Consider the following 15,661-nt stretch of genomic DNA (forward strand, 5'->3'; position numbering starts at 1 on the left):
ATTCATACTTACTCCGTTATCACCCAAGATATCAAGCTGCTTTATGAGATCAGGGATGTTCACATCCTGCAAAATCAAGGAGATAACACTCAAGTCAAAGACACAAACATGGCTTACCATTCTTTCAGTGCCTCAGCCCTAATTTAGAGAAGACATTTTAACATCTATAATTATGTGGGTTGTTTTCAATCAGGTGTGCCTGGCTTTAAGCTTCCACTCTGCTTCTTAGAAGCTATGTGAACTTTGGAAAAGTACCTAACAGTTTGTTCTCAATTTTGCCAATTGCAAAATGGAGATAATAAAATACCTCTGTCCCTGGCTGATCTTGAAGATAAAGAGACTATAGACAAAAAGAGTCAAGAATGTAGTAGAGGCTCAGATGAGCTCATCAACTTTTTTCTAATAGTTGTCAAGTTTTTTTCAATCATGATCAATGCCAGGTATAAAGAAAATAGAAAATAACTATAAATAATGAACCAATTTTATTCTAATTAAAAGAATTCTGACCTGGTTGATATTCTTTTTTTTTTTTTGGTGACAGAGACAGAGAGAAGGACAGATAGGGACAGACAGACAGGAAGGGAGAGAGATGAGAAGCATCAATTCTTTGTTGTGGCACCTTAGTTATTCATCAATTGCTTTCTCATATGTGCCTTGGCTGGGAGCTACAGCAGAGCGAGTGACCCCTTGCTCAAGCCAGCGACCTTGGACTCAAGCTGGTGAGCCTTGTTCAGAACAGATGAGCTGGTGCTCAAGCTGGCGACCTCAGGGCCTCGAACCTGGGTTCTCCACGTCCCAGTCCCACACTCTATCCACTGCGTCACTGTGACTTGGTTGAGATTTTGACTAACATATAAACTATAACGCAGTTTCATTTTTTTTTACATTAAGCATTAATTTCATGTTTGGAAAGGCCAATTTTTACAATTGTCCTTGATCATTTTAAAGCAGGTGAATGTATTTGAAAGAGTGCCCTTGAGTATAAATTATATCCATTGGATTAGGTTGTTTATCATTTATCTAAAGAAAAAGTATCTAAGGAAAGGATGAAGTAAAGTGCTTTTCATTTAATTAGAGCTGAATAAAAAAAACTGCTTTGCTTTACAAATGTTCATGCAGCGCAGGAAGGCCAGAAGTTTAAACATCGTGAAAGGGGTTTAAGATGGAAGTCAAGAAACACAATTTTACTACCTAATCTCCCCCACCCACCACCCCCACCACCACACATACACGCTTTTTACCTCATCAGTACCACTTTCTCATCTTACTTATGTTCAAATGCAGTAGAGCAGATCCTACCACAGGGGAAAGCCCAGCTCAATCTCATGGGCAAAGAGAAGGCAACTAAAGCAGGTATATTTGGCAGCTCAGAGTGGACGCGGGAAGGGCCATGCCGAAGATAAGGGAGAAACCAGGAACAGCGAGGGGGCTTCCCAGCTTTACCTCTGATAGATAACCACCATGTGATTTCATGAACATAAAACAATACTGATTCCAGGAGACGGAGCCACGTCCATTCAACCTTAATACATGTTCACAATGTGTTCTGGTACCACTACAGATAGGATTCTATTTCTAACTGAGCAATATGTTACACACTTTAGAAAGAGAAATCTTCCCTACATTAAACACACCTAAACATATGGTGGACTAGATGATTTCAAGCTCTCTTTTAACTCCGATATTCCAAGATTACCAATTCCACAGCACTTCCAATAAACAATACAACAGAGGGACTCAAAAAATACATTTTTACCTGGCATACTTAAAATATGTTTATGTAAGTACTGAATTCATTTACTATAATCTTCTAGATAATTAAGGGTGATTATCTTAATATTTTGATACCATAGTATTCTTTATGTTATATTCTAATATGTTCTAAATAACTATGGCTTCCCGAGTTCTTACTTGTTACCATTCACACATCTGTCACACATTAATTTTATGTTCTATTGATTTTCCAATGGACAGGACTATTTTCAATTCCTACGCAGTTTGTAGCAAAATGACATCCAGTGACCAAAGACAAAAGTCATGAGCAACCTCTCCCCTTTTCCAATGCCCAGTTTTTCTACTTCCTACAAACACAAAACATCAAAATCTGCCTACCTTGACACCTTCTTTCATACAGTAGATCTGCAGAGCACTCACACCATCTGAGAATGGGTGAATTTGTAGATTAAATGGAGGGGACCGTCTCTCTCTTTCCTTGAAATACAGTGAAGAATATATGGGAATTAAAAAAAAGCAACTGATTAAACAACAACCAGTTGTCTGCTATTTCAGCAGTTTATCAATATGACATTTGGCCAAAAACAAACAAACAAACAAACAAAAAACTCAAGATGCTTTTGCTTAAATTTAATGGAAAGAACTGATTAGTCAACAAAAGTATGGAAGAGATTTTATAAATGGTGTCATCCAATTCTGCAAATGTTTTGATCAGGGAAATGTGAGAATTAGAATTTCAATTTAAACTACATGAATATGTACAGCTTGCCGGTATCACAGAGAGTGATCTTTTGACCATGAAGTTTTATGGCAGCTAACATACTTTTGCATATTCAATCCACTCAAGCTTTGTGAGTAAGATATATGGGCTGCCAAAGACACTGACACATACCAACTGCTAACTCTATCCAGACCTAATTTGAAATAATCTCAAGAAGAAATCGCTGGCAAAATAAGAGAAATCACATGGGAATTTTCTTTATCCTTTACATTTCAACATATACTCAACCAGATCCTAAGACAGATTCTGCTGGATACAATCAAACTTTGATTTGATTGATATGTTTTACTCAAAACAAAAGCAAAAACAAAAACAAAAAAACTTCCGAAATTTGGTCAGATTAACCAAAGAGTTTCCCAGAACAAGTTACCTTGATTCTAAGCATTTGGCATAAATGCATTATAGAATAAAAAACTTGACTGACAAATTCAAGTGTCCAATAATAAAATGGTTTGTATATAGCACATTTTGAAATATAATTCTTAAGGTGACCTTTCTTTTTGAGTCAGAATTTGATGAAGAGTGGAAATGATTATTTAAAAGCAATGGATTATTGATGAAGTTTGAAATCTCTTATTTAAATTTATTTAAAAATTAATCATTAGTCTTGTTCATTAAGGCAATAATAGTGTTGAAAATACGGTATCCGAGCTGACAATCCTGACCAGTATCAGTGCTTTACCACTTACTAGTCTCAGGACTTGGGCAAGTGATTTAACCTCAGATGCCTCATATATAAACTCTGGATTGTGGTGTGAGACCCAATGAGAGTATGCAGCTGAAATGATTGATTCAGCACCTCGCACACAGGTTGTGCTCAGCGTTACGTTAATTGTTATGATTATTATCATCATTTCCTTACTTCTAGCTCTAGGTTTCGAAACTCCAGCAGCTCATTCTGGTCTCTGGCATCTTGCAGTTCCTGCTGTAACCGGTGATTTTCTGCCTCCTGTTTTTCTATCTAGTAAAGTAAATCCTCAAGTTAGATGAAATTGCCAAGACAAGGTTGCAAAGCAAGTATGGACAGCAGTCATTTATTGAGGGAATAAACCATCTAGACCATAAAAAAGACATCCCAGGGAGATGTGCATAAGGTCAGTCTGGCTTTCCTTCTAGTGATCCTTCTGCTGAGTTTCTGGGGTTGGAGAACAGAATGCGGGAGGACACGTCCGTCCGTTCATGGAGACAAAGTCTAGAGACCCTGTGAACAGTGAATCTGAGGGTGCCCGTTATGTGGGTTGGGGACAGTGTCTTAGAATGAGATTTAATGGTGTAAATAATGCGGACATCTAGCTTTTATGTCTGGAGTTACAAATTGTTAGAAAAATAATTTTAAAAAAAAATCCCTGATCATATATTAACTTGCTGAATTCCAGGCATCTGCAGTGTGAAGCCAAACTCCTCCATATGGAATAAAAAAAATCATGATAATCGTGTTACCACATTCCTTTCCAATTTTCAATGGTATCGTTGTCATCTCAGCACACTCACACACTCACGTGTGAACACACACACACTAGGATCTGGAAACCCAGATCTACCCCATGGACTGACTACTTTGAGAGCTATCTCTGCTCATCTCTCTGCCTAAAATGTACCCCCTCCACCTGCCATTTCTTTTCCAGGTGAGGAAATTCTACACCTCCTTGAACACCAAGCTCCAACATCTCCTACCATAAGAGGCTTCCCTCTTTACCCGTTCACAATTGCTACCTCTTCCTTCTGTTTTCCTACAGGGCTTTCCTATGGGACTTCCAGTATAACCTGATGAAATACGGAATTAAGTCTGGAGTGTACAAATATGCCACATCCTATAGACAGGGGGTCTGTGTCTACAAGGTGTCAACAAATTTTCATGATCGGCAAAGGGTTTGAGATTGCCTTTGATATTACCTATGTGGGTGGGCCTTAAGCATAATAAATATTTAAAATCTTCAAGTTAGAAATGAAACAAAAAAGTCCAGGGACTTTTTAGCATAGGGTGAATTTGACTTTCCCAAGTAAACGCAGTTGGAGTAGGACGTTTTGCTTTACTGATATTTAGGTTTTCTTTTACTCTTAAAATTATGAGCTCAAAATTCTGCTTTTAGCCCAAAGAAATCAAGACCAATTGAAATCAGATAGAAGACATACAGAAATTCTTTTTTAGATGATAAAGAGATGTAATAACACATTATGGGGCATCTCTGAGACCATTAAAATCCTCCTTTTCTTATAGCCTCATGATATACAAAACTTATAGGAATATAAAGATGGGGAAATAGTGAGACATCATGAGATGTTACCTAATGTCATCAACTCAAGTTTTTTTACACTGGATTTCTGTGGTCTAGTAAATTTTCAAAAGTTTTCAGATTGACTTAGATCACAAAAGAGATTCTACTCCCTAGCATCTTGGATTGAGATCAGAGATTGGATATTTGGGAAAACTCCTGGTTCTGGTGGTTAGTGGTAGCAATTACATCATTGGTTCACAGTTGTAATTTACAGACCAGAGCCAGCGTCTACTGAAGGGACATTATAAAGCCAGTGTCTCTTTATAGGGACCCTCAACCTTTCTGAGAGTATGAGTTCTCAATCCTGGAACACCCACCTACTTTGTATATATCAGCTCTGTCACTCATGCAGAAAGTGAGACAAGATGTCCTAACTTTGCTAGACCAGAGGGGAGGGAGGACAAGTTATCTTTGTTGTTGTCTCATGCTTCTAAGGGTGTTGTGCTCAATTTTACTACTTGTCCAAGCTAGTCAATATGAATAGACCTACAGAATTATTTTCATTATTCCAATGGGCTTTCAGATTCTATTTCTGTCAAAAATAATATAAGATTATTTTGCAATTTTCAGATTTGATTCCTGGAAGCTAGATACCAAAGGAAAAGCACCCTTTGAACGTAAAACAATCTGTTATATTTCGTTGCCCCTAATAAAAAACCTATGTCTAGATAACCAAAATGACTTGTAGCTATGGGGACTAAACCATTCTTTTGCCTCTTGATTTACTTAACAAAATCCTGGACATGCAGTTTTGTGCTTTGAAGACATCTTTTAAAAAGTTCTTTTGTTTACAAAAAACAACATATAAACAGTCAAGTTTAGCAAAATGATTAAAGGTGAGAACATAGTTCATGACAGGTGGCAGCATGGTCCTGGAGTCCTAAATCTGTCACTTCCTGGCATGAAATAACAAATCCTATTCATAGTGTGGTTTTTTTTTTAGATGGACAACCACATAGAATGTGTGCACGTATATATATAAAATATATATGTATATATGTATATATATTTATATATATATACACACATATACACACACACACATGTACGCACAGTATATATACAGTATATATATATGTATAAATATATATATGGTTAACAATCAATCAATTCCAAGGATCACATCCTTTGGATCGGCGCAACGCCCAGCACAGAGCCATGCACACGTGCCACTCCACTGATGGTGATGGCGGTGACAGGGATGCAGTCGAGCACGCAGCAGAGGGGAGTGCAATGCCGAAAAGCCTCCCCTTCCCCTAGCCCCTGTGCCACTCCTGAGAGGACCCCCTGCTGCTCCTGGATCTCTCATCATTTTCTCCTCGGCCCACTAGGGTGTGTTTCGCCCCACATACCTTTTCTAAAAGCTCCTGGTTTCTCTTAATGAAAAGTTGTTTATCTTCTACCCAGTGTGAATCCTGTTTGACAAAGAATATCGCGCAGTCAGCATTTCAGAGTGGCATGGAAGAGCCTGTGTTGTCAAACCACCTTGCCAGAGCTGTCTTCTTTCCACCCCATATGTTTGCCTGCCAAGGCCTGGTGAATGACACCACCCCTGCCAGCACCTTCCTCAAAGACATCGGGGCCAAAGTTGCCAGGAAAATTTAACCCCTTCTTCACCGCCGCTCACTACCTCTGCCTTTTTCAGTCTGAATAATCCAGGACCAGCCTTTTGGGGACTCAGAAGTGACCACACAGGCAAAAAGTGACAAGGGTCAGAATGCACACAGGCTAGATACATATGGATGGAAAACATTAAAATGCAGAACCATCAATGTAGCGTAGAGGCAAAGAATGCAGCCGGAGGGCGGGCCTTTGTCTTGGCAGTTTATGACCATGCTAGGCTATGTGCACAGGGCGCCGCTTCCTCTGCCATTCTCTCTCTTGCCCAACCTCATTCGCTGTTGGAGCTGGGTTCACACTCTGGCCAGAAAAACACCAGGGACAGAAACACAGAGCTGAACATTCTGACACAATCTGAGAAAGGTCACTGTAGAGAGCAAAGCCGTGTCCTGGGAGCGGCCCGTGCACAGGGTGGTCTAGAGAGGAAGGTCAGATCCAGCAACCCAATGCCTACCTGCCCTTTCTGAGCCAGAGTCGCTTCGAGATCTTCAATTTTGGCTTTATACCTTAGCACCTCTGCTTGGAGCTGTTCTTGAGCCTAGTGAAATCAAAATTCCAGAACTCAATACGTAAAATAGTTAATTCAGTATTTTTTCCCTTTATCTTCTTTGATTAGAACCAAACAAGAAACCGGGGGGGGGGGGGGGGAGTTTTCTATGATCAAAAAATATCTTAAAACTATTTTTATGATCTAACTTCTTAAATCTTTTAGTGGTTCCCTTTGCCCTTGGGTTAAAAGTCAAACTCATTAGGTTGGGATTTGAGATTTCCCATTATATTTTCAATCTTTTCCCACCACAAAGCCCACCCTTACTTGCTGGTGATCTCTTTACTCCTTAAATATGCTTTGTTACTTCTCCACTTCTCTCTCTTTTGAACAAGTTACCCTTCTTCTTCCATTTTGCCTCTCCAAAATCTTTTCATTCTTTCAGAGCCAAGTTTGTGCCCTGTATATAAATCCAAATCCAAATCTATGCATCAAATGTGTGTATGTGAGTGAGTGTGTGTGTGCGCACGGGTGTATCTATCAATAGTTCTGAACACTGATCTTGTATGGAACAATCCTACTTCATCTAGTCTAGTCATTTGTTCTTAGATTCTTTTGTATTCTCTCTGCATATGATCCTATATTCTGCAAGAAAAATAGGGTTTTTTTCTTTTTTCTGCCCATATGCATATTTTTCTCTTCTCTTATGGTCTGGATAAGTTCTTTGTTACAAAGGCGAATAACGACAGAAATGGTAGGCATCTGTCCATATTTCTTATTGTGAGCAGGCTATTTCTTTGGACTGTTAAATATTATATTCACCTTTATCAGGTTAAGAAAATTCCAAGCTTAATTCTGCTGAGAATTATTTTAACTTTGAACGGGTGTTGAGTGTAATCAATTTTTTTTCTGTATCGAAAAAATTTTATCTCTTGTTTTTGCTGATACTATTTCATCTTGATTATTAAATGCATAGGGTTATTTTAGGTTTACATGAGATAGATGAATGTACATAAAGTTCTCAGCACAATGCCTGGAACACAGCAAGCACTAAATAAATGTTAAATATTAGTATATAGTGTGTGCTTAATTTTGAAATAGGCTTATGAGAGGCAGTTGCAAAAAATGGAAGGTACATTTGATCCAGTAAGACTCTATATGGAATCTCAGTTTCCCATTTATTAACATGTGTGATCTTGGGCAATTCAATTAACCTGTCTAAGCCTCAAATTCCTCTTTTAAAAAATACCTGCCTTAGGGGGCAGTCACAGGATTAAATGAGATATCAGCAGTGAAAATTCTTGGTAAGCTGTCAGTGCAATGCTGTATACTTACTAACCAAGAAAAGAAACTGGCTTTTGAAATATAAAAGGTTTTGTTTTTCTTTTCCAAGCAAGAAACAAACAAACAAAAAATGATTTATCAGCATTCAATATCATCTAAGCTTTGAAAATGTAAGTTTTCAAATAGCAAGATACTCAACTATCTGAAAGGAACAAAAGCATCGATCCAAGCGGGGTCTAATGTCTCCAGATCCAAGGTTTGTTGACATAAAAGATGTAACAGTTCAAAAGCTGCACAGGAGAGAAGAGCCCATGGAGAGCTACCCTATTGATATTTTTATGTCCATGATTCTTCTATGCTGCATTAAGGGGAAAAAAAGCCAATTCTGAGCACTCTCGCAGTCACACACTAACCTTGGCCTCTCTCTCAGCATCGATGATGCCTCCAGTCTGCTCCTGCAGGAGGGCATACGCTCTTTGGAGAGCCTGGTATTCTTTTGTTAATTGTCGAAATCGAAGCTCAGATTCTTCAGCAGCTAAACTCTTGAGGTGGGGGGGGGGTGGAACCAAAAAATGATTGTTATGTTCAGGTTCTGAGTTCAATGTGAAATATTAACACTTGTCTGTTTTTTAAGAAGTTAAAGGCTTGTTTGACTTTTGAATTCTGTGTGACTTAATTTTAAGGACATGGATGGACAAAAATACTGTAGTACTTTAGGGAAGGGGGATTAGTGGGTTGGGGAAAAAGGTGAAGGGATTAAGAAGTACAGACTGGTAGTTACAAAACAGTCATGGGCATGTAAAGTACAGCAGAGGAAATACAGTCAATAATACTGTAGTAACTCTGCATGGTGCCAGGTGGGTACTGGGCATATAAGGGGAACACTTTGTAAAGTATATGATTGTCTAACCGCTGTGCTGTACACCGGAAACCAATATAAAATAACATTGAAAGTAAACTGTAATTGAAAAATAAAATTAAAAAAATACTGTAATACTTTCAAGATGGACACTGCAGAAATACTTAAATATTTATTTTTAATATAAGGAGCATTTGCTTATTACATTTCTGATTATTACCCATTTAGGCTTAGATTATCAACAATTTTGGACCCAAATGAGAGCTTATACCCTGCTTATGGTTACAAATTTGAGGGAATGATATTCAGACTTTTAGTCTCACTCTTCTTCAAATATTTTTATCCAATAACCTCTTATCCAGATAAATTAAGAAAGCATAGTTTTATAAAGCTTAATGTCTCCAACTTCAGAGCACGATATAATACCAGGGAGCTCTCTGAAAAATGCAGATTTTGGAGTTCAACCTTAAAGACCGTGGGTCAGGAGTTGTATGGTAAAGTCTAGGAGTTTTTCAATGTACTTGAACTTTCTAGATGGTTCTGATAAAGGTGGTCTACAGTGCATACCACTTAATACTGTCTTAGATTATACCAATAAGCTGGTTCTAAGCTTATTTCTCAGTTCATAGGTTCCCTAGCCGAAGAATCTGGGACAGTAACTTTTCTTTTGAAAAAAGTCTTCAAGTTACAGAGCTGAACTTCAGAGGAGTTTCTAAAAGGGCCACATGACATAGGTGAACTATTTTCTAAAAGGTATCAAAATCAAGTGTGGTCTCAAAATCAGACACTATTATGAGATTGTTCTGTGGTGTTCATGAAGGAGATAAGAAGTGAAATGCTTTTTCTCCCCTTTACAGGAGAGATTTGGTGGCAACATCTCAAAAGACTAGAGAAGTGGAAAGGCTTACTTCGTCCAAGTCATCATCAGGAGTAGCTGGTGTTCTGTCTGTTCTAAATGAGGCCATGGATGATGTCTCCGAGTCCATGGAGTCCTCATCGTAGCCAATGAATGGGTCCAAAACAGGCCTCTAATGGAGGGAGAGTACATATTTACTGACACAAGTAAAAGTTGACATATTAGTAAAATACAGTCAGCTAGCATACATGCAAATGAATATATAAGACATGAATCCTTTAATGCTTTGATGAAATAAAAATATGGATATGACCATCATAATTTCAATAAATGTTTGTCCCCTGTTATTTAATTTCTGATCTTTTTTTTTTTTTGAAGATTCATTAATATTGGCCCTCTTCATAGAAACATCACAGCCTCTTTTATGGTATAATTTATACCACAAAAAGTTTAGGTTATTTACTCCTTCCAGTATTTAAAAATAACCAAAAAGTACAGGCATCTATGTGAAGAAGATTATCAAATCTTCAGTCTTGTTATCTAATTCCATATCCTAATCAAATTATGTATCTGATAGAAACAAAATCAAACAAATAGACAAATTAGATAATAAAACTTTGTGTTTTACTATTTAATAGTAAGAGGCTATACAGATATTGGTGAATTGGGAATATTATTATCAATAATACTGTCCAAGTGAATAATGAAAATATATTCATTAATTACAGGGTGGGTATCAGATGCTAATATTATTTAGTGGGAGACATCAGATAATTGTCAGATAATCCTTTTTTCATGTCAAACCTTGTGGCTTCTTAACTCAGAGGAAGTCACATGAAAGTAAACACTTTCAGGTTAAAACGCACAATACAATCATTTCTGGACTTCTGAGAACTGTCAAGAGAAGAGATTTTCTTCAACTGAATAAAGCCTATGGTTCGCTGAAGCTCAGGAACATCTCATTTATCACATCTTTGCAGGAAGATGCCTTGGCAAGCTTCACTCCTCTGGCTCATTGTGGCAAAAGCCTGATAACCTAGTTTCCTCATTACCTTAATCGGCTTGGAACTTCTTCTATGCCTTCTCCTGCGAATGAGCTTTTCTCGGTCCTGGAAAACAGACGAAGGACTTTTCAGATTTTGAGTTACTGTAGTACATTTTTCCCTATAGGTTTTTGTGGTAGCTGCTCGTTGTTTTGCAAAGACTGCGCTGTTTTTCCCTGGAGGCATTACATATTGTTATTGAAAGTAAGACTCTGTTTTGTAAATTTAAGCAACTTTTGGGTTTGATGCCTGAATGTTTTCAAAGTAAAAATATTCTACAACTTTTCCTGATAATCTAAGTGCATCAGAGAGCTTCCTAATCACTCTGTACCCAATTGGAATCTTTGGTTTTATACTGGAGGATCCAGTAGCTCTGAAAATAGTTACTCAGATTCTCCCAAAGGACAATTCTTCAGCTTTCTTAGACCCCAAATTACTTTAAATTTAAGTGTTGAAAAAAATACCATTTCATGATAAAGCCTTGTTCTTTTCATTTAATAATCTCTTGAAAGGTATAGAGAGCTCTCCCTTTGACTATTCTTAGATCCTTGTTCTCACCTGCAGCCTCTGAAGACAAGAACAGAATGTCTGGGTTAAAACCATCTAGTGTAGTGATTTTCAACCTTGTGCATCTCACGGTACACATAAACTAGTTACTAAAATTCTGTGGCACACCACAAAATATATTACCTGCCAATACGACATAAAAACAATAGGTATAATTTTGTTTCTTTCCCACCAGATGGCCCACTGGGTAAAAACTGCTCATCTACTGGCTTTGGGTGTAGTGGAGGTAAAGGTAGTTCTTGTTGGAATTGTCTGGGAAACTCAAAGTATATCTAGAAATAATTACTTCTTGATTCATTCTTCTCACTATAGACATCCTGGGAATTTGGTGTTCATCTACTAAGTACTTTAGATACTTCCTATACAAATTCAAACACAGATGAAATAAGGGATACTTATGTCTTTCTGAAAGTCTGGTTGACATGCGTAAATGTGTCTATATTCTCTAAGAAACTTTTAGTTTAAAGTCAGGGCACTTAAAGCCAAGCAGATTCCTGGACCAGTGAATCTGTGAGATTTATGTTATGAAGGGTATGGAAGTGAAGGGAGGGACACAGCATTGCAGAAGGCCATGTTTAAGGAATAATCTAGTTTAAGCCAGTGGTATTAACCTTTTCAATTTCTCACCTTTATGTGTAAAAATACTCTGATCATGCAACTTCAATATATCTGAAACTTTTAAAAATGTATGCTTAGATTACCTGGTTGATAACATACACAACACAGAAAATTTTTAAAGGCTGAACCACCAATAATTATAAACAAAAGTCATGATGTTTTCTTCCGTCATTTGCAAAAAATCACCTTGCTCACCCTATTCAGAGACTGTTGCCTAAACTCTCCTCGCCCATCACTAGTTCCTCAACTTTCTAGGCCTTAGCTTGGTCCTAAAGTGAGAGTGACCACAGCCGGCACTCACAGTATAAAGACAGAGAGGCAAAGAGGAAATCCAACAACATTAAAGGTTATAATCCACAGCTGTTGGTAACTCAGACGCAATGGGAGCAATAACTGCTCTTCCTGCTTCACCAGGCCCTGAAGTCATGGTCAGAAGATTTGGACTGCAATTTCAGCTCTAACAGGACTTATGATGTTGCTCTTCATTCAACAAATATTTATTAAACTGTGACTATGTACTAGGTACTGGCAAACAAGAAGCATATTGTCCTGTTACCATGGGTAAAATATTTCATCTCTGAGTCTCAGTATCTTGATAATAGAAGGCAACTTTAAGATATACCCAGGCCCTGACCGGTTGGCTCAGTGGTAGAGCATCAGCCGGGCATGTGGATGTCCCAGGTTTGATTCCCGGTCAAGGCACACAGGAGAAGCACCCATCCGCTTCTCCACCCCTCCCTCTCTCGCTTCTCTCTCTCTCTCTCTCTTTTCCCCTTCTGCAGCCAGGACTTGACTACAGCAAGCTGGCCCCGGGGTCTAAAGATGACTCCATGGCCTCCACCTCAGTTGCTAAGAGCTCGGTTGCTGAGCAAAGGAGCTATGCACCAGATGGGCAGACCATCGCCCCCTAGTGGTTTTGTCCAGTGGAAACCAGTCAGGGCACATGCAGAAGTCTGTCTCTGCCACCCCTCCTCTCACTGAAAATAATTAAAAAAAAAGGATATACCCACACTACCACCTACTCACATTGCAATGCATTTAAAGGTTTAAGGTGCTTTGCAGCTATTATTTGAGTTACCAGATCAGTTAACAATGTAATTTATAGTATTTAATGATAATCAGATTATAAACGAAAAGGCATAAAACGGTTTAAAAATGTAAAGTGTTTTTGGAATAGAGTCTCTTGAAGCTGTTTACCTGTTGAATATATGAACTTGGGCCTCTGGAGCTAATCCAAATTTATCAACTGCTCCTAGTGTATGATGGTGTCTTGGCTACTTGGCCTTGGGATCAGTTTAGTGTTCATAAATTGATCAAGACCTACCCTGGTGAGCTCATCAATAATGTTCTGTTGCTCAATGACCTGAAGTTTCAGAAACTCTGTCTCTTGTTCTTCATTAGCTTGATCGAGGTCATTCAGAGATTTTAATTTCTTCAAGGGTGGATGGGTTGTTATTTTTTCTCTCTGGAATGGAAAATAAGAATGTACAGGTAGAGACTTTAAAAATCCCACACTCTATTGGTTAACATCAAATAGCTGTAGAAACTGTATGAGACTCCAACAAAATCTGAAAATCGCCCAGCTTCTGTATACACACATCCCCAACTAAAACTGTGAAGTTCATTATATCCGCTATATAATAAATCGAAATCATTGGGAATGGCTAAAGATACCTATAGCTGGGTTGCAAGTCTGATAAGAAATACATCAGCGTATGACTTATCCATACATAATACAAAAGATGGCATCTATTTCCCAACGATCATGAAAGCACTTAGAAGATGCAGGATACCCACTGCGGCCAGTTCTGTAAAGCCGTGGTCCCCAACCTTTTTTGGGCCATGAACTGGTTTAATGTCAGAAAATATTTTCACGGACCGGCCTTTAGGGTGGGATGAATAAATGTATCATGTGACCGAGACAAGCGTCAAGAGTGAGTCTTAGACGGATGTAACAGAGGGAATCTGGTCACTTTTTTAAAAAATAAAACATCATTCAGACTTAATATAAATAAAACAGAAATAATGTAAGTTATTTATTCTTTCTCTGTGGACCGGTACCAAATGGCCCACGGACCGGTACCAGTCCGTGGCCCGGGGGTTGGGGACCACTGCTGTAAAGAACACGTTAGTGAAATTCTTAGGAGGTGTCTGTGGCCATGGAGCTGTGTTGAAATTTGGCTTTTTTATTTTGGACCTTTTAGAGAGTGCACAGATTCCTGAAAGCACTCGTACCATTCTGCAAATTTAGAAACTCCAGAAAAAAACAGAGCCAGAGCCAGCAACCTTCTTTTGCTTTCTTTTCCTTAAAGGTTCCTTGCTTATATAAGGAAAAAGTCCAAATTTTATAAATAGTATTATATTTAAAAGAACTAAGAAAGAGCAGTAAGTCAGGTGATTGGTGTAATGTAAGAAAGGAAGGTGCAGTTTTGCAGCATCTGTGACACGCACCATTTCTGAATTCTCCTTGCTGATGGCTTTCAGTTTCTCCTCCATACGCTGCAAAGACAGCATCAGTTCATCGTTTCTCTTGGCGAGGCACTTGTTCCTTTCCAGAAGAGGTTTACATTGTTTCTCAGTTTCCCGCACTCGTTTTAACTGAGAAGACACAAGTTACAGTCTCCTGTAATGGCTTCTCATCACATTCTTCATAGCCCTCCAGTAGTCCGTTACCCTAAACGAGGAGCTGCCAAGATTCTGCTTTTGGAAATGTTTAGGAAGGGTCATCGTACTCCTTGTTCCCCTTGACTCCTCCAGCCTATCTATGGGCTCCACTCAGCCCCGTCCCACCCTGCTCATACCTCTCCCTGGGCTCACTGGAATGCTGCTTTATGTAAGTCATAAAGTAATGCAACAAGTAAGTAATGCACACTACATAACACAACCAGGACCTGAATCTGGGCCTGCCTGTCCCCAAAGTCTGTTCTTTCCACCAGAGATGTTGCCGAAGTCTCTCCTGACTCACAATCAAGCTGTTTATTTTTAAGATTGTTTTATAGAGAAATAAAACATACTTCTGAAACTCCAGTGACATTTGTGTTTAAGAACAACTAACTCTCACCAAGCCTTGGAGAAGTATGGTTGCATTGTTACCTACCCATAGTTAACTGTGACCATACTCTGGTTTGGGTGATTAGACTAAGGCAGGGTTCTCAGCCTCTCCACTCTAGACATCTGGGGCTAGGTTTTTCTTCTGTTGTGAGAAGCTATTCTGTGCACTGTCGGATGCAAAGCAGCATCCCTGGCCTCTGCCTACTAGATGCCAGTAGCACCTTCCCAGTTGTGACAACCAAAAATGTCTCCAGATATTGCCCAAACTATCTCTAGTTGAAAAACACTGGTATAAATTTATAAATGTCATAAATAGCCCCCCCTTTTACTCTCAGAACTCTCCCATTTGGATGACTTATTTTATGGTCACTGTATTTATATCTATCTATCTATCTATCTATCTATCCTGAATTTCCATGTTAAAGTTCTCATGATTCTTTCATTTATTTCATACTAATGGTTCTGAATGTGAGTATGCATTGGGG

General features: G+C 38.6%; 1 protein-coding gene across 3 annotated transcripts in view; it reads right to left on the minus strand.

Annotated features, from left to right (window-relative positions):
* JAKMIP2 (janus kinase and microtubule interacting protein 2) overlaps nt 1-15,661 on the minus strand; it is a 174,454-nt gene that overhangs the window by 33,517 nt on the left and 125,276 nt on the right. For 2 of the 3 annotated variants that reach the window (XM_066272908.1, XM_066272907.1), the window contains exons 6-15: nt 14,577-14,723; nt 13,450-13,590; nt 10,950-11,006; nt 9,950-10,069; nt 8,596-8,724; nt 6,866-6,949; nt 6,144-6,206; nt 3,378-3,476; nt 2,113-2,211; nt 13-66 (exon numbers count right to left, since the gene is read on the minus strand). In XM_066272908.1, coding sequence (XP_066129005.1) covers nt 13-66; nt 2,113-2,211; nt 3,378-3,476; nt 6,144-6,206; nt 6,866-6,949; nt 8,596-8,724; nt 9,950-10,069; nt 10,950-11,006; nt 13,450-13,590; nt 14,577-14,723 — 993 coding nt within the window. The remainder of the gene's footprint in view (nt 1-12; nt 67-2,112; nt 2,212-3,377; nt 3,477-6,143; nt 6,207-6,865; nt 6,950-8,595; nt 8,725-9,949; nt 10,070-10,949; nt 11,007-13,449; nt 13,591-14,576; nt 14,724-15,661) is intronic. The other variant, XM_066272909.1, reaches the window with a different exon arrangement.

This window comes from Saccopteryx bilineata, chromosome 4 (genome assembly GCF_036850765.1).
Source record: "Saccopteryx bilineata isolate mSacBil1 chromosome 4, mSacBil1_pri_phased_curated, whole genome shotgun sequence".
NCBI classification, from domain to species: domain Eukaryota; kingdom Metazoa; phylum Chordata; class Mammalia; order Chiroptera; family Emballonuridae; genus Saccopteryx; species Saccopteryx bilineata.